The following is a 22713-nucleotide window of genomic DNA, read 5'->3' as shown; positions in this document are numbered from 1 at the left end:
CTTGGATGAGTGACGAAACGTTTCTCCCACAACACGCTACGTCCAGATGAACAGAATCAACTTTTGGAGATACCAACACCACACACAAACCAAGGTTAAAAGAACAGAACAGTCACTTGTCATGACACTGCGTGAAACCAACTAACCATCCAATTCACAAACATAAGATTATGTCGTTAATGGGGCTACATAGCTGTTAAGGCACAATTTGGTCACAACTGCTGCACATCCCTCAATAAAGAGGGCAGATTTTAATTGAAGACTCAAGACTGGTCTTTCAATAGCCCTCGGGGAAATAAATAAGCTGATATAGGCTGGATCTTTTTAGCTCTTTGGGGTAATAAAGTGGTATAATGAGACAGCAGTACTCTGAAGAAATTGATGAGTCTAAGACAATGTTTAGGCAGTGTCGGGGCTCAAAATCTCCCAGCAAAGGGTTGGATTTTAAGAAGAATTGAGCACATTTATTCACTTCACCTGTTCTCAGTGTGTCTGATCAATGTACACTGATGGTGCTGTAGTTCCAATCTCCAGTTCACCTAACTTGCACAAGTTTGGGGGTAAAAGGGAATCACAAGGCTATAAAAACCACATGAAACATAGTGATTCCTACTTTTTCTGTTTGCTTTGTTGCTGAGGGGGCAAGGAAGAACATCAATACTGAGATGTAAGTAAACATATTTACTCACCCTTTGCAGCAAATATTTCCATGCCTTGTATTCATATAAAGGGGAAAATTCTAGTGCCTCTACCTACAAAGTGGAAGCACTGCACATTCACACAGGTGGTGTCACGGTCTGGCAGACCGTGGGGATATGGGGAATGAGGACTCAGGCGCGGTGCTCTGTGTATAAACAGTGGGTTTATTTACAGTGATAGAAAAACATGACAATAAATCCCGTGCTCTCCCGACTCCCGTGACGTGTCCTCTTCCCAGTGTTAGTGCTCCTGTCTCCGCTTCTCCGTGATGAGCACCCCGTGCTAGCTGCCCTCTCGTCTCCCGCTACTCCTGGGGACATAAGAGAGAGGCAGCTGTCAGACACACAATAATGCAGGAGACTCAAACTAAGAACTGGTCGAGAGACTAACATGAAGCCACGCAATGATCCAGCGTCGGAGAGAGCTCCACCACACTCTCGTAGCTCCTCCGACAGGCCTGATCAGCTGCAGGTGTGTCAAGGTCTTCAGGTGTGGCCAATCACCTGCCAGGGCCACACCCACACCTACATGCACATATGTCTACAAGCAGGGAGAACGAGGGACAGCAATACAAAATACATACATTAAGAGTACCCCTTGTGTAAAGTGTAACCCCTTTCACGGGTGAACTATGGGTGTTAAGACATACAATATCTAATAGTCATATATAAAGGATCACGTGCTGTTGCACATATTGTTTTGATTTGCTCCCCCTTACTCTGCAACAGCATTTTAGTGCTGCATATACTTGATGACACCACTAATAACAAACAAATATATAATACAAGCATCTATTTTCTCTGATGATCAGCACATACTTTATGTGGTTTTCAATACCACATAAAGTAGTGTTTGCGTGTGATTTTGCTAGTCTTATTCTAGTAAAACATATTTATTTCATTACTGAAGGATAAGAAATAGACCAACTTATTCCAAAAGAGTATGTGATGCCAAAAACATCAGAACTAGTCTGTTTGTTTGTTATGCACTTCATTATATCTTTACCATGGTCCCATATTTTACTGTTTTATTCAATACTAGCAGTATTTCAGCATGTCAAGGTACACTCTTAGAAAGGATGTGTTAAAAAATGACACAAAAAATGTGTTGTTACACTATTAACACATTTTGTGTGAACATAACGTGTAAGAAAATGTGTAAACATTGAAAAAATGTGTAAAACGCTTAACACACATACATATTCTTTTTGTGGCAGGAGAGTGACACTCTTCCGCAACCTGACTGTACCTACTTTATCTGGCAACACAGGAGCAGACCACCGTGAGATACAGCTCAGCAACTGCAGGAAGTATTCACAATCAGTGCCAGTGTAATTGGAGTTAATAGCTCCCATTACTTTGTATCAGCCTTCATCTTCTGAATGATGGGCCGGATCACATTGCTCCCCACGATGAGTTCATCTTTTTGCCCAGGAGCCACAAATGTTGGCACAAGAAACCTAGTCCCATATACTTCAATGTCCAAATCATAGATGCATTTCGGTTGTGTGAGAAGGCCACCGCAACCAACCAGCACCACATTTTCAGGGGCATGCTGCGGAATCAGAGCCACACCAGCGGCTCTTAGCTTGCTATCCATATTACTCCCCGCAGGCATGTGTGTCATTTCTTTCCAACACTTTAAAACACACATATAATGCATATTTAGCCACCTGGATGTTTCTGATTGCGATTTTAGTTCAATTATTGTCATTATTAAGTCTGTTTTTGTTAGATGTTATAAGTGTGTAGTGTATCATAAATGTGTTTTAGGCGCCATAAATGCTAGCATGAATATATACTCCTTGCTAGCTTGGAAGTTGTGGTGGGTTGAGCTAACCCTCTTCCCCACTGTTTGTATTTGGTCGTAGGAGCTGGAGTGGGCAAAATATTTACTTGGGGGTCTTTCTTTCTTTTACCTTTTTTTAACAGGTATGTCGGATTTCATGTTTTTATTTTATCTTATGTCAAATATGCTACCTGTAAATGCATACTTTATGTTTAATGTAAAAATAAATGCCAGCCCCTTTTCTACAATTCCCCTGTGGGAGAGGAGCTGGAGTGGGCAAATTATTTACTTGGAGGTCTTTCTTTCTTTTACCTTTTTTTTTATCAGACACAACGCAGAATCACACCGGTTACACCAGCGGCGGGAAGGGGGCGCTATCTTTTCGCGCCACTGAGACAAAGGAGACAAAGATGGAGGTTACGTCGCCTAGTATGTTGTCAGACCTTACAGTAAGTATCATTTACCAGTTTATCTTAATGTACTGAAAATATTCCAGGTTTCTGGAAGAATGTGAATTTATATAAAATATAGGAGTTATGTAGGAGTTTTGAGTTTAAGTTAATTACTGCTTAACTATACCTAGCTAACCTTAATGTAACAGTCTTGCTAACATATCCTACTCTTAATTTTATTATTAGTTCTTGGCTTTCGTGCCATACTTCATTAGAGTTAATGTGTTTTGGTAGTATTTTTATGTATTACTTTATTCATGTATTTATCTATTTACTTTATTTATGTATTAGAGTATTCAGAAATTGCTCTTAGAACCAGTGTGGTAGTTGGCTAGCGGCTCCGACAGGCATTATGTTGTCTACGAGCAACGCCAGAGTCAGCACCTAACTGTAGCAGTGTTGTGTAAAATGACAATATTGTCGTTAGCTCTGAATATAGCAAATGTAGTTATTACCGCGACCATTCGTTTGCTAGCACAGAATAGGAATAAAGACTGAGTAACTTTAACATGAAATATACCTCATATTGACAGAGATAATTATTTTTTTAAGCAGTTAAAGCAGTTTTTGCATCTAGTATGATTAACTAAAGTATGTGCGCATTCTTTTTTAAGGCTTATTGCTGGAAACATGCTCTGGTGACCCCTGTTATAGAGTCTGACAGCTGCAGGGATTATATACAAATATTCAACTATACCATAATTAAACCAGGTCTAAAAAAAAGGAGTGAGTATCACAACAAAGATTGTTGTGATACTGTCAGGACCCAGGACCCTGACAGGTGATTTCAGTTTCCGTGGTTGATTAGACTTCCAATCAGAAGTAAGCTGGTTAACTTAACAATCTATAGAAGCTTTCAATGTAGGTAAAATAAGCAAAACCCCTGTTAAGACATACAATATCTAATAGTCATATATAAAGGATCACGTACTGTTGCACATATTGTTTTAATTTGCTCCCCCTTACTTTGCAACAGCATTTTAGTGCTGCATATACTTGATTACACCACTAATAACAAACAAATATATAATACAAGCATCTATTTTCTCTGATGATCAGCACATACTTTATGTCATAGGTGTCAAACTCTGGCCCGCGGGCCAAATTTGGCCCGCAGCCTAATTATATTTGGGCCGCGAAGCCATACCAAATTACTATTAGAGCTGGCCTACTGGTATTATACAGCTAATATATATATTGTTTAGTATTAAGCTTTGCTTGTGCCATATTCAGTTTTTCAGCAAAACTTGTTTGAGTCCATAACAAAAGATTCATTCTTATATCTAGAGGAAGATTTTTTTTTTCAATAAATATTAACCTCTTAAGCCCCAACGCCCCCTGATATGGGGGCAAAAAGCAGTAGATCAGGTAGGCTTGGGGCTTAAGAGGTGTTAGCCCGCGACTTTGTTCCAGTTTTGAATTTTGGCCCACTGTGTATTTGAGTTTGACACCCCTGCTTTATGTGGTTTTCAATACCACATAAAGTAGTGCTTGCGTGTGATTATGCTAGTCTTATTCTAGTAAAACATATTTATTTCATTACTGAAGGATAAGAAATAGACCAACTTATTCCAAAAGAGTATGTGATGCCAAAAACATCAGAACTAGTCTGTTTGTTTGTTATGCACTTCATTATATCTTTACCATGGTCCCATATTTTACTGTTTTATTCAATACTAGCAGTATTTCAGCATGCCAAGAATTAGAGGATAGAAAAAGCATTTCTTAACCACATATTATTGTTTTTTTGTTAACAAAAAGTAATTGCTCACATATCAACAGAGTTAAAGACAGTCATTGGGTCTGCTTTCTGTTCCTCACACCCACCTCCATACCTTCAGTGTGGCACCCCCCTCTGTAACTCTAATCCCATCTGAATCTCTCCCACCTGAGCTTTGCAACATCCCATCATAAGAAACCTCTCAAATCTCACCTGTTCAAGAAGGCCTTCAACCTCTAGCCTTTTTGTTTATTCATGTTCTTTGTAAAGCATCATTGAGTTTCTTGAAATGCACAATAAAAATCAAAGTTATCATTATTATTGTTGTTTTTCCTGTTATCATAAATTGTACTTATTCATTTCTATTTTCTACAATAAGGTCTAGATTTCTAAAAACTGAAACCTCTCGTAATGATGTAATTTCTCTATTCTAACTGAAACTAAGTCTTTCCATACAAAAGTAAACACTACATATCTAGGCAATAATCAGTTTTCTATTTCCACCACATTTGTGCTCTTTTTTCTAAACTGAAGGCATAACCACAAGTTCTTTAAGAATGAAAGCCGAGTTTGAAAATATGCGCTGATGAGCGAACGTCATTGATAGTAACTGTTTTTCCATTAAGAACGATCAATATTTGAATCAATTCTCATGAAAAAATGGCGTAAGGGCAATGAGCAGTAGCTGCCATGATCACATGCTCCTTTTTTCTTTTTTAAAATCCTGTAATTGCTTTTTTCCCCAGATTTTTCAGTAATGGCACAAACTGTGTGCATTATGCCATTGGATACAGCTATTAGTAGTAATTGTAAGTCTGTGAACATTTATTGCATTCAGTGCTCCTGGACGTATTATGTAATAGCAGGACTAATGAATAGGGAGCTCATTACTGGTGAGCAGCCTTTTTTGTTTCAGTTCACGTTCTGTGTCGTGTTTATTTATACAGTACGTAGAAGTAATACACACTGAGCTATAATTGTGAGTATTAGTCTCTGCAGTGTCTGTTGTGCGTCCTCTAACAGCAGCTCCACAGGCTTGAGTTTATGTCTAGTTGTGTTAGTGCAGAGCTGCGTTGCTGGGCTGTGTCAAGCAGAGAGTCACCATAAGAGGGAGGGATTTAGGCAGCAGGACAATACTCGTGTTTGTGCAACGGCCCCTGAGTGGCGGCTGGCTCTCTCAGATCGCTCTCGCTTGACTACCATTCCTGGATGCATTGTTGAAGTGAAAGGAAAGCGGACAGCCTGATCCTGCTTGTGGGATGCTGCACCAGAGGTAGGACCAGCGTTTCTTACTGCTGCGTCTCTGTGATGGAAGAAAAGTGAGTTTCTTGGAAGCTGTCTCGTGGGGCTTGTGCTTCTGAACTATGTGAGCCGGGTGCTCTAGTGCAGTTTCTGGGGGAAGTTGGAGGTTGGCTGGGGTTGAGGCACCCTTCTCTGTGTTTTGGCAGGGTCACTACTGTTCGTGAATGGATCTAAAAGAAAGTTTCACAGAAAGAGACTCAGTGAAAGGCATGTGTAGAATGTAGCTATGCGCCGGCAACGGAAAAAGACAGTGTTCAGAGACAGAAGGAAACACTTTGGGATGAAATTGCTGAGGTGACATCAAAAGATACAAAATGTTGTATCTCAAGGTTTTTTAAATCTTCGACAACAAGACAATGAAGGATATAGTTGAGGTTTACAGTGGTAAAAATAGAGATGGAGTGGAGGCGAAGAGATTACGAGAGAGATTAATTAGGGACATGAGGAATTGGGGTATGCAGGGAGTGGAAAAGACAGAAAAAGGACGCCTAAAACTGAGAACACTGTAAAGGAAGACAAGAACTGGGTCCCGAGGTAAGGTTTCAGCAGCATTTGTACTATTTGTAATATACACCACTGAAGCTAGACTACAAACCACTGAACTAAAAGAAAGGGGGGGGGGGACCTGTCAGATATTTTTCCAAACCACTCAAATCTCCTCTTCAGCCTTTTGTAGCTGGTGAACTGCAAACGTAATACAGAAAATACTCCCATTTTCAGCTCTGCCCTCCTGGCCGGAAACAAATACTCTTTATCCCTTTTAGCTGGCAGATTAGAGAGACTCAAGATGTTCTGTCTTAGTGTGGTAGTCCCAGAATATGATACGATTCAACTTTATGACTGACTGGATTTTATGCAGCCTGACATTCAATGTGAGGTGTGTTAATCCCTCATTGTAACCATGCCCTCCTATTAGGATAAAACACCAAAGAAAAAGTCTCATCAGGAGGGCTTTGATATCTGGAAGGAAGATATTGGTCTTACTCTACATGAATCTGCATTTGTCTGTCCAGACAGTGGAAGAACGGCCGGGTTTTTGTGTGAAGTACAACACAGCATAACAACTGGCCAGAAGACACAGATTAAACTCTGGTGGGTGTGACCATAACAGGAAAGGAGGGCGTCCATCCCTGATATACCAGGGAGAGGAAGAAGAAAACGGTCCATTTCTACCACTTCAAAGGACACTGCGGGGTGCATTTGTGGCGTGAAAGGACAGGTGAGGGTTGAACTACATCGACAACGCTGGGCTGTGGACTGAAGTGTGGAAAAGCAGGGGGGAGAGGAAGACGACGAAGAGGTGGGATAAGAAGAGTAGTGGGTTAGGCGTGGAGCCCAAACACAAGCAGGATGGGAGAGAAGAAAGTTAGGTAAGTAATGAATCCTGTTTGTTTGGTCTAATAAAGAGGTTTTCTCCAAATGGAAGCAACAGCTGTGGTAATATTTATCTTTTATGCTCTCTTTGTGTGTGGACTGGTTGGGAAACCCCTCCCCTCCCTCTGTGTGTCTACTTTGTGACTCTGATTTGTCGTTCGCACGGCTTGTTTTCATGGCTGTGTGTAAATTGTTCTGTGTCTATGTTGATCCCTTCGCAGTCTCCCTGCTAAGCTGATTAATGGGGGCGTGGCAGGCCTGGTTGGTGTGACATGTGTATTTCCTATAGATCTGGCCAAGACCCGCCTACAGAACCAGCAGGGTATCCAAGTCTACAAAGGAATGTGAGTGGGGTTTCCTCAGCTGGGGTTAATATGCTAATCTGATTGATCTGTCAGATATAAAGCTTTTATGTTTTATGCTTTAAATTATTTTAGTTATTGGTACTAATTAAGAAAAAAACATATACGAGCTGCTTACAGATAATTGTATTTTGTGGAAATCAGAATCAAAGTTAAATATTTTCCTCCTGATGTAATTCGAACTGCACGCAACCATGTCTGACATATTTCTCCACAGAATCTCAACGGGTGGAGCAGTAGAGTAAAATGTGCTCTCTCCATATTTGCGTCTATGTTTTGATGAGTTTGTACAGAGCTCATTGGGGTCATGGTCATGCATACTGATGGACTCTAAACATCTATTTAGTAGATCAAGAGATCAAGATGAAAAGGGAGTTTGGTGTCCTTAAAAAACACATTGACCCTAAACAGTTAGCTGCACACATCTGGTGGGCATCAAAACTGCTGGCTGGTGGGGCGTGCCTTTCCTGTGTTTAGTGGCTTGTGATTTTCCAGAGTGAGTCAGACATGTAAAAATAGCTTGAAATATTCCTTTAAAGGGACAGTTACAAAGTTGGTATTTGGAAATAAAACAGAGAACCTGAATATAATCACTTTCTGTAGCCGTATTTGTTGTAAAGCCAGAGTAGAGGGCTGGGTTATAGGACAAAGGCAACATGTATGACTGTAGAGTCCGTTGTGAAAGATCTGGATACTGCTATGGCTATTTAATTAAGAGTGATTTTCACTTCTTCTTTGTTGTCTTTAAAGGCTTGACTGTTTGGCCAAGACGGTGCGCTCAGAAGGCTATTTTGGATGCTACAGAGGTATTCTTTGCATTTCTAAGTACTGTGATAAACAACACTGTAACTGTAAAAGAAATCTCACCACCTACGCCATTGTTTCTCCTGCATGCTCTAAATCGTTTTATCATTATACGATTACCTACTACCCCAGGTGGAAAGCCATAAGCTGTTTTTTAGTTTTGTTCTATTTTTGTACCTTAAGCATTGCTGTTAATAGTCAGTTTGTTTACCTCCAGGTGCAGCGGTAAACCTCACTCTAGTTACACCTGAAAAAGCCATCAAACTGGCTGCCAATGATGTCTTCAGACAGAAGCTCTCTAAGGATGGGTAATGTAGCTTTTGCTGCTCACTGAAGTTATGTGATGTAAAGCTAAAGCATAAGTACGGCTTTCAGTGTCTTATGCTATTGTATATTGACCATTTAATTTGTGCACCATGTAATCAAATAGGATTTTCTTCAACATGAAATAGTCTGTTGCCTCTGTTGTATTCTAGCATTGATACATGGATACGTTCTAGCATGGATACATTCTAGCATTGAAGCATAGATACATTCTAGCATGGATACATTCTAGCATTGATACATTCTAGCATGGATACATTCTAGCATTGATACATGGATACGTTCTAGTATGGATACATTCTAGGATTGATACATGGATACATTCTAGGATTGATACATGGATACATTCTAGGATTGATACATGGATACATTCTAGCACGGATACATTCTAGCATGGATACATTCTAATATTGATACATGGATACATTCTAGCATGGATACATGGATACATTCTAGCATGGATACATTCTAATATTGATACATGGATACATTCTAGCATGGATACATGGATACATTCTAGCATGGATACATGGATACATTCTAGCATAGATACATTCTAGCATGAATACATTCTAATATTGATACATGGATACATTCTAGCATGGATACATTCTAGCATTGATACATGGATACATTCTAGCATGGATACATTCTAGCATAGAAACATTCTAGCATGAATACATTCTAATATTGATACATGGATACATTCTAGTATGGATACATTCTAGCATTGATACATGGATACATTCTAGCATGGATACATTCTAGCATAGATACATTCTAGCATGAATACATTCTAATATTGATACATGGATACATTCTAGCATTGATACATACATACATATGTGTGTGTGTGTGTGTGTGTGTGTGTGTATCAGAATCAGAAAGGGTTTTATTGCCAAATGTTGAGCAGCTTTACAACATTAGGAAATTGCTGCGGTAGTTAGTGCAAAACATTCTGTCAGACAACACTTAAATAAACATAAAAATAAGAATTAAAAGTGCTAAGTAGATAGTAGCATATATATATATGTGTGTGTGTGTGTGTATACATACACACACACACACACACACACACATATATGTGTGTCTGTGTGTGTTGTGTGTGTGTGTGTATGTGTATGTATATATATTCTAGCATGGATACATATATATATATATATATATGTTCTAGTATGGATACATGGATACATAATATCCACAGTCTTTGGCAACATCTGGCCAAACTCGTATATAAAGGGAAACTACAAAAACAACCAACAATGCACATCAAAATGCTAAATCCATTAAAGTAGGGCCCTTACGGTATTACACCACAGAGGCTCACTGGACATACGGCTGCATATTTCTGTTACCGACACTATTCTCTGTCTGCAGGAAGTTGCCGCTATGGGGGGAGGTACTGGCAGGGTGTGGGGCTGGAACCTGCCAGGTGGTGGTAACCACACCCATGGAGATGCTAAAGATCCAGTTACAAGATGCAGGAAGGCTCGGTGAGGTCTTTACTGGATTTAATATTAAACTAGCGGGAAACATTTGTCAGAGATTATTATATATAACCAAATACATCTGGACTATACATTGGAACAAAGTCTGTATGGAGAGCATCACGCAGTTGTTGCAGATTTATTAGCTGCACATACATGATGCAACACCCCCCATTCCACTAAATCCTAAAGTGGCTCTATTGGAATGAGAGCTGATGACTTATGGAGGCCATTTGAACACATGTAGTGTTGTACTGCTTGAAGAAGCCATCAGAAGATATGTATATTGTTATCAGAAAGGGATGTACACGTTCAGCAGAAATACTCAGGTAGGGTGCAGCACTTAAAACACAGGTGTCAAACTCTGGCCCGCGGGCCAAATTTCGCCCGCAGCCTAATTACATTTGGCCCGTGAAGCCATACCAAATTACTATCAGAGCTGGCCTACTGGTATTATACAGCTAATATATATATTGTTTAGTATTAAGCTTTGCTTGTTCCATATTCAGTTTTCCAGCAAAACTTATTTGAGTCCATAAGAAAAGATTCATTCTTATATCTGGAGGAAGTTTTTTTTTCAATAAATATTAAGGTTAGCCCGCGACTTTGTTCCAGTTTTGAATTTTGGCCCACTGTGTATTTGAGTTTGACACCCCTTACTTAAAATATGCTCAATTGTTGCTAAGGCAACATTTTTCCAATCTTCTGCTCTCCAATTCTGGTGAGTCTATGTGTAGTGCAGCCTAAGATTCAGGTGTTCTTGGTTGTACCTAGCAGATTTAAGTTACTGTTGCTTGAAACAGCCTGACCATTCTGCAGACCATGTCTACATCCCATAATGCACTGAGCTGCTGTTATGTGACTGGCTCATTAGAAATTGACATAATAAAGTGTCTGGTAAGTGTAAGAGGATGTGATGAGGATACAGTAAAGCATGTCATGTCATTTCAGATATTGTTTGTTGATGGATGAATTGTGCATTCAATGACAAACCCAAAGATGTGCTTATTAACAAAAATCATTTACAGCATCACTGTTGCAGCATTACAGTAGCCTCCATGTGTTTTCTTACCTGGGGAAATTTGTTTATCCATTAGCTGCACAAAGGCCAATGGCAGCTCCAACACAGGCTGCTGCTCCTGGGCCAGCCCCATCGCTGGTGGCCCCCTCTTCACAAGCCCAATCAACCCCACCACCACGACCCTCAGCCACAGGCATCACCATGGAGCTGCTGAAGACTCGTGGCCTAGCTGGTCTCTACAGAGGGGTAGGAGCCACCTTAATGAGGTAACGCACACCCTTAAATAAGTAAATGAAGTAGTCACTGTGACCATTTTAGCAACATTCTGTTCACATTAAATATCAATTCAAAGAAGTCATTTCCCAACTTTTCAATTACTTTGAATAAGGCAAACACTTCTATTGCATTTTTTCATATATATCCATTACACTATGCTTCATGTTGAAGGCTGCCATACACAAATGTTTAAAGGACACAGTCTCTTCCTTTTAAACTCTGTCAGTGTTCAAATGAGCTGCTTTTAGTTTTTCGATTTTGCATAACTCGTACTGCGGTTGTTGTCTGTGACATCTCTGCTAATCAACACTAATCAATAGATTCCTGCAGCTATGTCTGTCTGCTATGCTGCAGTTTAACAGGTTCATGTGTCTCCCATGACCCAGTCATATTTTTTCCCCCCACTTATCCTCTTATCTTTCAGGGATGTCCCCTTCTCTATGATCTACTTCCCCCTGTTTGCCAACCTTAATGCCCTGGGCCGGGAAAGTGCAGGTGGGCAGGCTGATGTGCAGGCCCGGGCGCCGTTCTGGCAGTCCTTTATGGCAGGCTGCTCCGCTGGCTCAGTGGCAGCTGTGGCAGTTACACCGCTGGATGGTGAGTGGGAGTCAGATACGAGTATATACCTTCTTCATGTTGCAATACTTCACTCCAATATAATATTTATCTTATTAGACAAGACTATTTTACTTACATTATAATTATTTATGTTAATGCAAGCGTGCAACGGATTCACATAATAAAGTTTATAAGCAATCAAATACAACCTTGTTAATTTTAACACATTCAGAGTTTGGCTGCCTCATTTGTTCTGGTATCAGCACCGGCTTATAAATGCCAAATTTTAGCCAATTATCTATGATGTAAACTCAGCATCAGATCTGTATGTCTATCACTCTATCTATAAAATGTCTTGTTAGTTTAATTAGTTAAATACTTCTACTAAACTTAAGTTTCTTCCAAACACCCAAACAGTAATAAAGACCCGTCTGCAGACCTTGCAGAAAGGTGCTGGGGAAGATACATACAGAGGAATTCTTGACTGCACGACGTAAGCTTATAATGCCACATCTGCTTCCACAATAGAGTTTTTATAAGCGTAACCAGCCCAGTAACACTGCTTTTCTTGTATTTCTTGCCTTTTCCTCTCTGATCCCTTCGCAGGCGCATCATGAGGCGAGAGGGTCCATCAGCATTCCTGAAGGGTGCGACCTGTCGTGCTTTGGTCATTGCTCCTCTTTTTGGCATTGCCCAGGGTGTCTACTTTCTTGGGGTAGGGGAGACAGTACTAGGGTTGTTGGGATAGCAATGCTAAGTACCAGTGGCAGCAGTCATGTTGTTTCTGTGCAGATAATATGCTGCTTTTGTTACTCAGTGAGCAGAGAAAACAGAGACAGAGAAGAAATACAGCCACAATCCACTAACCAAAGGAAGAGCAATGGTCAGAATATGCATGAAAGAAGCTTCATTTACTAATATGTGGACTACTGGGTTCACACTAATGTTTCTCTACGTTTTCACTTGCCGTAAGCAGGATTCTGTAGGTTAAGCAAGGTCCTTTGTATGTGTATGATTAATGTGAGGATTGTGTCCCAAGCTGGCCTGGTTATCCCAGGGTAGTCCCTGCCAATATGCCTGGGCTTAGTCCTTTCACCTGAGAGAGATCTGTTCTTTTCCGGGACAATTGGTGCATGTTGTTTGAGCCTGCTAACTCAAATGCCAGCCAATCCAACAGTTTCTTTGGCCTGTGCATCAACTTTTTAAGAATGTCTCCTTTCAAGCTTCATCTAAAAACCCTTTACAGACATGGAATATACAACATCGCTAGCCTCACTCTTTTTTTTAAAGAGAGTGCATTACCATATGGTTTTATAGTCATGTTTCTCATGGGTTCACATACTCACAGAGATGGCAGAGAAATCCTGTAGTACATCCCAGTACGTACAAATGGATGAAGGGGAAATGAGTACATAATTTATGTATTATCTTAGAGGAAGTCTAATTACACTTTTGAATATTCTCACCATTTGTTTTGACATAAAGCAGGGCCCCTTGCACACACACTTGGCGACAGAGATTTTTCATTGATTGGAGAAAATTTAAACAAAATAAATCAATTTAAAAAACTGTTTTAAAGAGCATTGTCCAGTGAACTAAGGAACTCACAAACTCTTAATGTGGCAGCATGTATTTGCAGTTGTGCTTTATTGAAATTAATATAAAAATGCAATAAATCCCACAACTTTTCAGGAATAACCCACTAGGATGCTTATTCAGGCATCATGTGGTCAGACTGATGAAAAGCAGTACCTGTCTTAACAGGGTCTTAATGATATATGATGTCAGAGTCTAAACTGCCAATAACTCAGACATCAATGTTTTTCTCTTAAAACGGGGCTCCATATCCTTCTTCCTACTGTTAAGTATCCCTTGTACTCGAGTAATCTTGGACTCTCTCACTGGACTTAAAGGTGCTGCCTGCCAGTGTCTCTGAGGTCATTACTTAATCTGATGGTAATACTTTAATCGCCGCATTAGCATACAATATACACTAACAGACTGCTCACTTCCTGCTCGAGAGCAACCGCAAAACCATGATCCCACAGACTTAACGTCCTCTTCTCTGCAGCTTGCAACGGTTTAAATAAAACCTTGCTGTCGCCTTGGATTCCTTTTACTGCTTAGTTACAGTTATACATAAGACGCTTCAGTGTACGCACAATAACTAAAGAAAATGCAATCAAGGCCTTATGACAGCTGGTAGTTTCGAAAGCATAAAAACTTTAAGTCTTAAGTAAATAAGTGGAACTGGTTGTGTTGAAATATTGTTTTGGTACTCGAGTCCAATTTTAGCAAAAGACAGCTGTAATCGTTAGACCCATGGAGGGAGTATGGCAACTTGTCTGGCCAACAGTTTGCCATTACTGAATCCCACTGGATGCCACTAAAAGGTTTTGTTTTTTACATTTTTAATGCAAGACACATTTTGATGTGGATACTCTATATAGGTTCCTACATTTTCCTCTTTGTAGAGTGAACATAGCCTGAGTAAAGTGTATGTTTACAAGCTGTAAATAAAGATATCTCATACATGTTCATTTCTCATGTCACTTTAATTGATACCTTGGTATATTATTACCTTGAGAACAATGCTAAGCAACTCTGTGTACGCACGCACACACACACACACGCACGCGCGCCTGTATCTTTGGTTTAAATATGCAGCTTGCTCAGTTTACTCAAACTGAAACGACTGAAGACAAACATCTGTAATGTCATTAGAACATTGAGTCCTTTTAAGAGAAGATGAATAGAGGACATTTCAAAGTAAGAGCACTTGCTGAATTGTTATTTAGTCCATTAGTATTTAGAACTATATAAACACTCCCTTTGGATCTCAGTAACGGCAGATGGTTGGAGACTCTTGGGTTTTATGGTGATGCTCTGTCATCACCATAAACGTTCCACCTGTGCCCTCTTCATGTCCACAGTTAATCCAAGAACTTGCGATTGGGGTTGGCACCAAACAGATTCATTCTGACTTCAGGCATCATCTGTCAAGAAGATAGGATATAAATCACAACCTTTTTTTTTGGCCACAGCATTCAAACATTGTTACAGTTCAGTATTTGATATTCCTTTCCAGCTATAAGAACACAAAGTTTCTTTCCATTTTATTTACTCATTGTTATTTACTCATTGTTATTTACTCATTGACCGGCCAGTCTGTGAAAATATTGTTGGGCATAAACTGGTCCGTGGCGCAAAAAAGGTTGGGGACTGCTGCTTTAAATGACCTGCAAATAAATGCACTCTGTCATGGGATGCTGTTTAAAATGCAAACAAAGTTTCTAAGTAACTATGTAATTTCTTAAAAACATCCAAAGACATCATTGCACTCTTTGTTTACATTTTACATGCCAGATTTCTAAGTATCCATGTAGTTTCCTAAAAACATCCAATGACAGAGTGGAATAATATGCACTCTGTCATTTTTTACATTTTACACAGCATCCCAAATTGCTAGGTAACTGTGTCATTTCTGTGGCTCCTGTTCTGATCAAGGCCAACAAGTGCGAGTGCACATCCCATTTATCTTTAAGCTTTTTCCACCTGGTTGTGTAAGATCATTTGTACTGAATCTCTGTGAAAAGACAAAGGACTGCTCTAGACCACCCACGTCTCATTCCACAGCCCACTTTGATCTTAAGTGGGTCAGACCAGTGAAATTCTCCTTTCTGTGATTTTAAAGAAGTGTAACTACATATATTGAGATATCTTAGGGACTAAATAAAGGTTAGGGGAGGTCAGCTTCAAAGCCATGGGCTGATTCCGGCTCCCCAGGTCTTACATTTGATGCTTCTGGTCTAGACCATTTGTGCCTTTAGAGAATCTTAAAATTATTTTTCTAATACCGATATATTAATAATACAATTGTTGCAGAGAATACTCAAAAGACCTTACTCCTGAACAAAGCTGAATAATTTACGAACATAAATCAGCAGTGACTGTAATTACTACACATTTGATTTCACAGCTTTACTCTAAAAAAAAAAAGGAACCAGTTTTTGCGTTATTGACACGATGGCAACACTGAATCCTCAAAGCAAGTTTAAATATAGTAAATCCGTTGTTAGCGTGACAGTCTAGTCTTAATTATTAAATTGATTTTTCTCTGTCAGCTCTCCACCCTTCAGTGAATTAGATCCACTGGAAAGCAAGTTGGGCTCTGCTGCCCTCCACAGGCAAACAGCAGCTAGTGCAGTGAGCAGCAGAAGATTTGGATGTGAGGTATATCATCGAAGTTACTTTACCTGTTGTGCAATGAGTTCTAGCCTGCTCTCCAAAGTGTTGGAAACCTTGATCTTCCCATTCTCATTATACATCTCGATTCCTCCACAGCTGTTAAGATAAAATGAAATGTCTAGTTTAAGTCTTGATGCATGCTCAATCATCCAGGTAAGTAAATCCCAAAAGGTTGATTCTGTTTTGTTCATCACAGCCTATTGTTCATTCAGTGGGCTGGTTTTAGTCATTGTGCAAATGTACTGTTTATAAGGTTGGGGAAACCTGCAGTCAGCTGAGACTGAAGAAGTCACCTGGATGAGTGACGAAACGTTTCTCCCACTGAAAACGTCCAGATGAACAGAATCAACCTTTTGGGATGTCTAGTGCAAGGTTCAAAGTTCAAACCAAGCATCAGAATGTGGTATGGTTGTGGTGCCAGGCATGCTGGACTGACAGTGTTGGGGAGTAACGGAATACATGTACCGCCGTTATGTATTTAAAATACAAAATATAAGTAACTGTATTCCGTTACAGTTACCGTTTAAAAAGGTGGTATTTAGAATACAGTTACTTTGTTGAAATAAATGGATTACACAGCGGTACTTTCCTGTTTCATATTGTGGCGGGTCAGGACTGTTTGGGTTTTGTTTGACAGCTACGTTCTGTTGTTCCAGGCAGCAGCGTTACGGTTGCCATGGTGACAGGGTGACGCTCTCTCTCTGCGTGTTTCCTGGGTGTTGTTGTTGTGCTAAGCTAATAGGTAGAATGCTACCGGTATAGCTCTAAAGAATGTAGCATCATAGGCAGTGTAGTCCGTGCTGCAGGGAGAATGGACTGCCATACCCGTTATGTGTCTGTGAGCGAGGGAGGGAGAAAAAGGAAAAGTACGAGCTGTCATCGAGCAAAAACGGGAGCTGGTAGCATGTAAATATAATAATAACCACTGCAGCCAAGAAGAGTGCCTGACGAGCCCAGTTGTACGTAAGCTATTAAGACTCGACTGTACAACGTGTTCGTGTTTTCCTCCAAAAACAATAAGTTCCGTTGGAGCAGCCTTTCAACGCCTCTCTCTGTCTCTCGCTAGCAAGGTTGACCCAGACAACAAAGTAAAGCTAGTTTTCAGCCCGACACAGAACCCACTGTATTAGCCAGAGGTCCCTTTACTACGGTTCGGAGCCGCGGACCTTCGGTAACAGTAATAAATCACAGCAATAGTACATTCACGTAGTTGTAAACAGCATGATAATATATTAAGTAATCCAAAGTATTCAGAATACGTTACTCTCATTGAGTAACGTAACGGAATACGTTACAGAATACATTTTGGGGCATGTATTCTGTAATGGAATACATTTTAAAAGTAACCTTCCCAACACTGTGGACTGAGCATTTCACAAATGTCTGATCTACTGATCAGAAGTTGAGCAGTATGTGCATCTTTCCACATAGCCATCTGTAGGGTTTATCCAGTCGTTAAGTGATGACGCCCAGCCCATGCAGCAGTATATGAATGACTAACCTCGTATTGTGGATGGATTATCTCAGTTGTTCTCCTGACTTAAGTTTGGTCCTTTTACAGCATCCTGCCATGCGATTACATTTGTTCCTGACCACCGAGAACACTCACGGTAACTTTTATCGAGTGGAAAAAAAGTTAGCTTGTTTATATTATGCTAACATAGCTGTGTCGCTAGCGGTCACGTAGCACATCATTAGCTACAACTAGCCAAACTTCAGTAACCCTACAAACGTCACTGCTGTTTTCTGTCTTCATTTATGTTGGAAGTGGTAACAGAGCTGTACGTTTTAATTTGTTTCCAAAACCCCGCAGTCAGGACATGCTATATTGTATTTAGATAGAAGCTAGCAAGCTAACTTCCTGCTAACTTCTAACTCCATTAAATGTCATAAATTCCGTTTTCATGGATGCCTGGATGTTAAACTCAATTGTTACACCTGGTAGAGCAGAACGCTGATCATTTTATTAAAGATGAAAGACTTTAGACAGTTTTTCAACTCTCAAGCTGTGTCCCATTTCAGGGTCTGCACGCTTGAAGTACGCGCACTACGCGTGCTACGTACGGTGCGTACTATAAGTACGAGAAGTGCGGAAGTGAGAGGCTTGTGAAATGGGACGGTATATACTTCGTCGCGCTGTTCAGGTTGCCTAGCAACCATGATACTAACCGCGAGACACGTTACATACAGCTTTGTTTGACAGAAATGAAGGAGAAAATTGTTTTGTTGGTCATTCATTTTTGTCATGACATCACTTTGATTAGTTGAGTATCTGAGGCTGAGACCACAGGACTGTAAAACATGATTCAAGGGCTTCATTTCTGTACTGAACAGTCATTTTAAGATTAGCTAGTAAATAATAATTAGTTAATGTTGTTCATGAGAATAAAGTCATCTCACTATGGTAATGTAAATATAATATGGCCAATATTTTAGTATTGTCAGATTATTATGATTGACATATATATATATATATATACATATATATATATATATACATATATATATATATATATATATATATATATATATATACATATATATATATATATATATATATATATATATATATATATATATATATATAATCTATATCACTGACTTTCAGCTTGTTGTGTTTGTGGATATATGACTGACTTTAATTATCCATAAAATCATCTGATTCTCTGTAAGATTAAGGTCGACTATATGTATATTTAGAAGTAGAGGCTTTAAAACCAAGTTAATGCTGAAAGTACAAACATCACTAGTGTCACATAACTTTGCCGACATGTGGCCAACAGCAATGTTTTAATGTTCTTCATTATTAAACATTCGCACATGAATAAGTGACGTCATATTCAGTACTTACTTTTGACAGTTCACTTTTCGACCGCTCCCTTCTGCCGTATTTTGCGGCAAAATTATCCACACCCACCGCCGCGCTATGAATTGTGGGATATATGGGACCACGAAGCGTGCACCGGACCACGCTTGATATTTGGGGAAATTGACGGCGCATTTGGAGTATGCATTTCAAGTACACTTCGAATTGGGACAGCCGTCGTCGCGTGGCGGTGACGTAACCGCACTTGAAATGCGTACTTCAAGCGTGCAGACCCTGAAATGGGACACAGCGTCAGTAATGCCATAGTGATCGTTTGATATATGGACCTGTAGCTGAGTTTAGGCCCAGACACGGCTAGTGACGTCAGACTTAACGACTGGATAGATCCAATGAGCAGCAGTTCTCTGGGTGATAGTATGTTGCTGATGCCAGAGGTAGGACGAGAACTGATTTGAGGTGATAGGGAGGCAACAGTAACTCAAATAACCACTAGTTAACAAAAAAGCACCTCCCAACACACAACATGTCAAACCTTGAAGCAGATGGTCTACAGCAGCAGAAGAGCACACCAGGGCCCCTCATATCAGCTAAGAACAGTAAACTGAGGCTATAATTTGAGTGGGTTCACAAAATTAGATAACAGAGGTTTGTGAAATGTTGCCTGGTTTGATAGGGTCACAGTGTGGTAAAAACACCATGAAAGCATGGCCACGCATCAGTGCTTCAGGCTGCTGCTGGTGCAACGGTGTGGAGGACTTTTTCTATAAATGAGCCACAGTATACGCCTGAGTATCTTTGCTGAGCATGTCCCTTTATGACCACAGTAACCGCTGCTCGCAGCAGGACAATGTGCGATGTCACAAAGCTCATATCGTCTAAGAATGTGTCCACTGTACTCAAATGGCTCCGACAGTCACTAGATTATAATCCACTGAAATACGGTTAAACGGGAAGTTTGCATCATATGATCTGCAACAACTATGTGACGACATCATGTCAACGTGGACCAAAAAGTCTGAGGAATGTTCCAACACCTTGTGGAGACTACTCCACAAAGACAAAGTTGTTCCAACCCCCAAGGTCAAACTAAAGCTAAGCAGTGACTACAGTGTGTTTGTCATATTTGATTAAAAATACAAAAAATCCTGCATCTAAATCTTGACAATACAAAATAGATAATCTGTAACAATCACATGACCTCCTTCTTTCTGAACAACTGAATCATCTTACATCTGAGCTGGAAGAAAACGTTCCTTGTCGACTTTGACTGTTATATTACTCTTTACCGCCTCTTTGTAGATCGGGATGTTCTTATTGACTGCAGCCTGTTTGGTAATAAAGAGAGAAAACAACTCTATGTTTTATTGTGCATTCGACAAAAGAGGCAGATGGCCTGTTCCTTCTTTTCTAAATAACTAGTCAGAACAGCTTCACCTGAACAAGTTCAACATCCTGCGATCGGCAGCGAATGGTAACCTTAGGCTCCAGCAGTCGGTAGAATCCCTGAAACATTAAAAAAAGCTCACTTTTTAAATATAGAAAACTGAATAATATATTAACAGTTGGTTTGCAATCATAGATCACAATGGTAGATTATACCTGAAGCACTAGGCCCTCCAACAGACTGGAGTACTTAGCAGGGTCCTTAGCAATCTCTGCTAGTCTCCGACGGGCCTCGTTTAACAGATCCTGTGACAAAAACAGACAACTGGATACATTAGAAATTGATCTATGACTCATGAACTATGGTACGCAAAATCATATTTATCTTGCATCTGAGCACAGTTTTTACAAATATTTAACTGGAACGTGTCTTTTTCACTTTACAGTCTTTTTCACTGTACTGGAGTAGTGAAGGTCAAATAGAGGACACAACATTTACACATTATTTCCATGTGTAAATACGTGCACAACAATTTAGTGCAAGAATGAAAGCTAATCATGGAAACAAATTCATTAAAGTTATGATGAATTTGAATAGAGGAGGTTTCCAGTGGACACAGAAATGAGCATTCATCGCTCACCGTGATCATGTCGTCTCGGGCCTTCAGCACCTTCAGCCTGGCTTGGTTCATCATGTTGGATCTCTGGCTGTGGAGGGTGTTGATTATACCGATTAATTCCTTTTATCAGAGATATTCTTCAAGCAAAATTCCTGCTTGAACCAAATATGATTTTATTTGGAACTTTTTAGAGTTGTCATTTTCTCTTCTTCAGAGTTGTTGGCCCAGAATTGATTAAATCTGTTTATGCTGCTTCCTCGTTGGTTAGTTCAATGGATGCCTAACAAGCTATCAGAAGATCAGTCACTGCCTCAGAAAGACAGCGTTTACTCATGAGATGTGAGATTGCAGAGTGTCAGATCTGTAAGTGTTTGAAGTGTGGGGTAAACAGCAATAAAAAGCATCTTACAGAAACAGTCAAACCAATGGGACAGAAGCTAAAAACAAGAACGTAAGGCATGCTGTGGTGTACCATTTCCAAAGGCTAACTAAATTTTCTTGTGATGAATGCATTCCTATTTGTGTAGTTTGAGTGACCACTCTTTCTCACATCTTCTTATGCTGCTCAATTTGCTTTTCCTTCTTCTCATAGTACTCCATGATTTTCAGCCGCTGAGTCTGCACCAGACGACCTTTCTCAATGTTGAACTCTTCCTCCGCCTGTGTAAGAGAAGATTCATTAAATCAGTGGTCACTATGACAAAACACAAGACTTGACAGGCAGAAGAGCTTCCGTTACCTTTGCATCAATTTCCTCAACTTTCTCATTGGCCTCTTGCTCAATGAAGGCCATCATGTGCTTAATCTGCCATAAGAAACACAAAAAGCAGCTGGTTTAAGTTTAGATCTCTGACAATGTGCATCCTTTATGTGTCTGTTTGTTTCTGAATGATACAAAAACATGTGTACACACTTTTACAGTTTTACTAAAACTGATAGTTTAGCATTAGAAAGTGACCAGATTTCATTATTTACTGCAATGAGACCAACTCGACTTGCATTAATGGCAATGTTAGCATTTAGGCATTAACTTTAACTTTGCACCCGTCATAATGTAAACTGCCACCGACAACCAGAACTAAATGAATTGCGGCGTTGCCTTAAATGTTAAACATAGTGCGAAATAATGATTAACAGCGGGACAGTGCTGCAGTCCACGTTTCGGCCCGTTAACTGAGATTATGTATGTTTACCGTAAGTTACAACTTACTCGTCAGTGGGATTGACGTGGTTTAACTTGTCCATAAAGTTTACCTGTTTCTGTACGTCAGCGTCGGTGAGTGCCATGGCTTTTCTCAGTTATGTTTATTGTCTCTTTGGAGGCTGTCAAACTAACTGTCTCCGTCACTTTTACCGTCCACTGAAGCACAAACAGTTTGGGGTGAAAACACAGTTTGGCTTTCGTGGTCGAGCTGACCACTGGAGGTAAAATAGAACTTCCGGTCTGCACTTTCAAAATAACATTTCG

The 22713-nt window shown here is 40.0% G+C and overlaps 2 protein-coding genes across 6 annotated transcripts; one reads left to right on the top strand and one right to left on the bottom strand.

The window, feature by feature from the left end:
- The first annotated feature begins 2818 nt into the window (after positions 1–2818).
- Positions 2819–14701, top strand: slc25a18 (solute carrier family 25 member 18). 5 transcript variants are annotated; one of them, XM_085165096.1, is made up of 10 exons: positions 2819–2936; positions 6975–7331; positions 7557–7679; positions 8448–8503; positions 8719–8809; positions 10203–10318; positions 11410–11599; positions 12034–12206; positions 12585–12660; positions 12774–14701. In XM_085165096.1, the coding sequence occupies exons 2-10, from the start codon at positions 7312–7314 to the stop codon at positions 12913–12915; spliced, it is 987 nt and encodes a 328-aa protein (XP_085021222.1). In that variant the 5' UTR covers positions 2819–2936; positions 6975–7311; the 3' UTR covers positions 12916–14701. The 5 variants fall into 5 exon arrangements, with proteins under 5 accessions (XP_085021222.1, XP_085021221.1, XP_085021224.1 ...); XM_085165095.1 differs by lacking the exon at positions 2819–2936 and adding an exon at positions 5655–5932; XM_085165098.1 differs by lacking the exon at positions 2819–2936 and adding an exon at positions 5655–5978.
- A 2-nt stretch (positions 14702–14703) lies between these two features.
- Positions 14704–22662, bottom strand: atp6v1e1a (ATPase H+ transporting V1 subunit E1a). Its single transcript, XM_085165101.1, has 9 exons — positions 22500–22662; positions 21985–22050; positions 21796–21905; positions 21267–21333; positions 20842–20931; positions 20677–20745; positions 20473–20567; positions 16424–16511; positions 14704–15163 (listed from the first exon to the last, which is right to left on the bottom strand). Exons 1-9 carry the CDS (start codon positions 22530–22532, stop codon positions 15101–15103), a joined length of 681 nt encoding a protein of 226 aa, XP_085021227.1. The 5' UTR covers positions 22533–22662; the 3' UTR covers positions 14704–15100.
- Between the last annotated feature and the right edge of the window lie 51 nt (positions 22663–22713).

The sequence above is a fragment of the Neolamprologus multifasciatus genome, chromosome 7, assembly GCF_963576455.1.
Source record: "Neolamprologus multifasciatus chromosome 7, fNeoMul1.2, whole genome shotgun sequence".
NCBI classification, from domain to species: domain Eukaryota; kingdom Metazoa; phylum Chordata; class Actinopteri; order Cichliformes; family Cichlidae; genus Neolamprologus; species Neolamprologus multifasciatus.
Note: the sequence above shows the minus strand (reverse complement) of the source record. Positions and strands in the feature narration are given on the sequence as shown.

Excerpts from the sequence above, each read along its gene's own strand:
- slc25a18 (XM_085165096.1), top strand. The coding sequence starts at position 7,312 with ATGGGAGAGAAGAAAGTTAG. Across the intron at positions 8,504-8,718 it reads CTATTTTGGATGCTACAGAG|GTGCAGCGGTAAACCTCACT; the intron begins GTATTCTTTGCA and ends GTTTACCTCCAG. Across the intron at positions 8,810-10,202 it reads CAGAAGCTCTCTAAGGATGG|GAAGTTGCCGCTATGGGGGG; the intron begins GTAATGTAGCTT and ends CTCTGTCTGCAG.
- atp6v1e1a (XM_085165101.1), bottom strand. The coding sequence starts at position 22,532 with ATGGCACTCACCGACGCTGACGTACAGAAACAG. Across the intron at positions 21,906-21,984 it reads TTGAGGAAATTGATGCAAAG|GCGGAGGAAGAGTTCAACAT; the intron begins GTAACGGAAGCT and ends TCTCTTACACAG. Across the intron at positions 20,746-20,841 it reads TGGAGGGCCTAGTGCTTCAG|GGATTCTACCGACTGCTGGA; the intron begins GTATAATCTACC and ends TTAATGTTTCAG.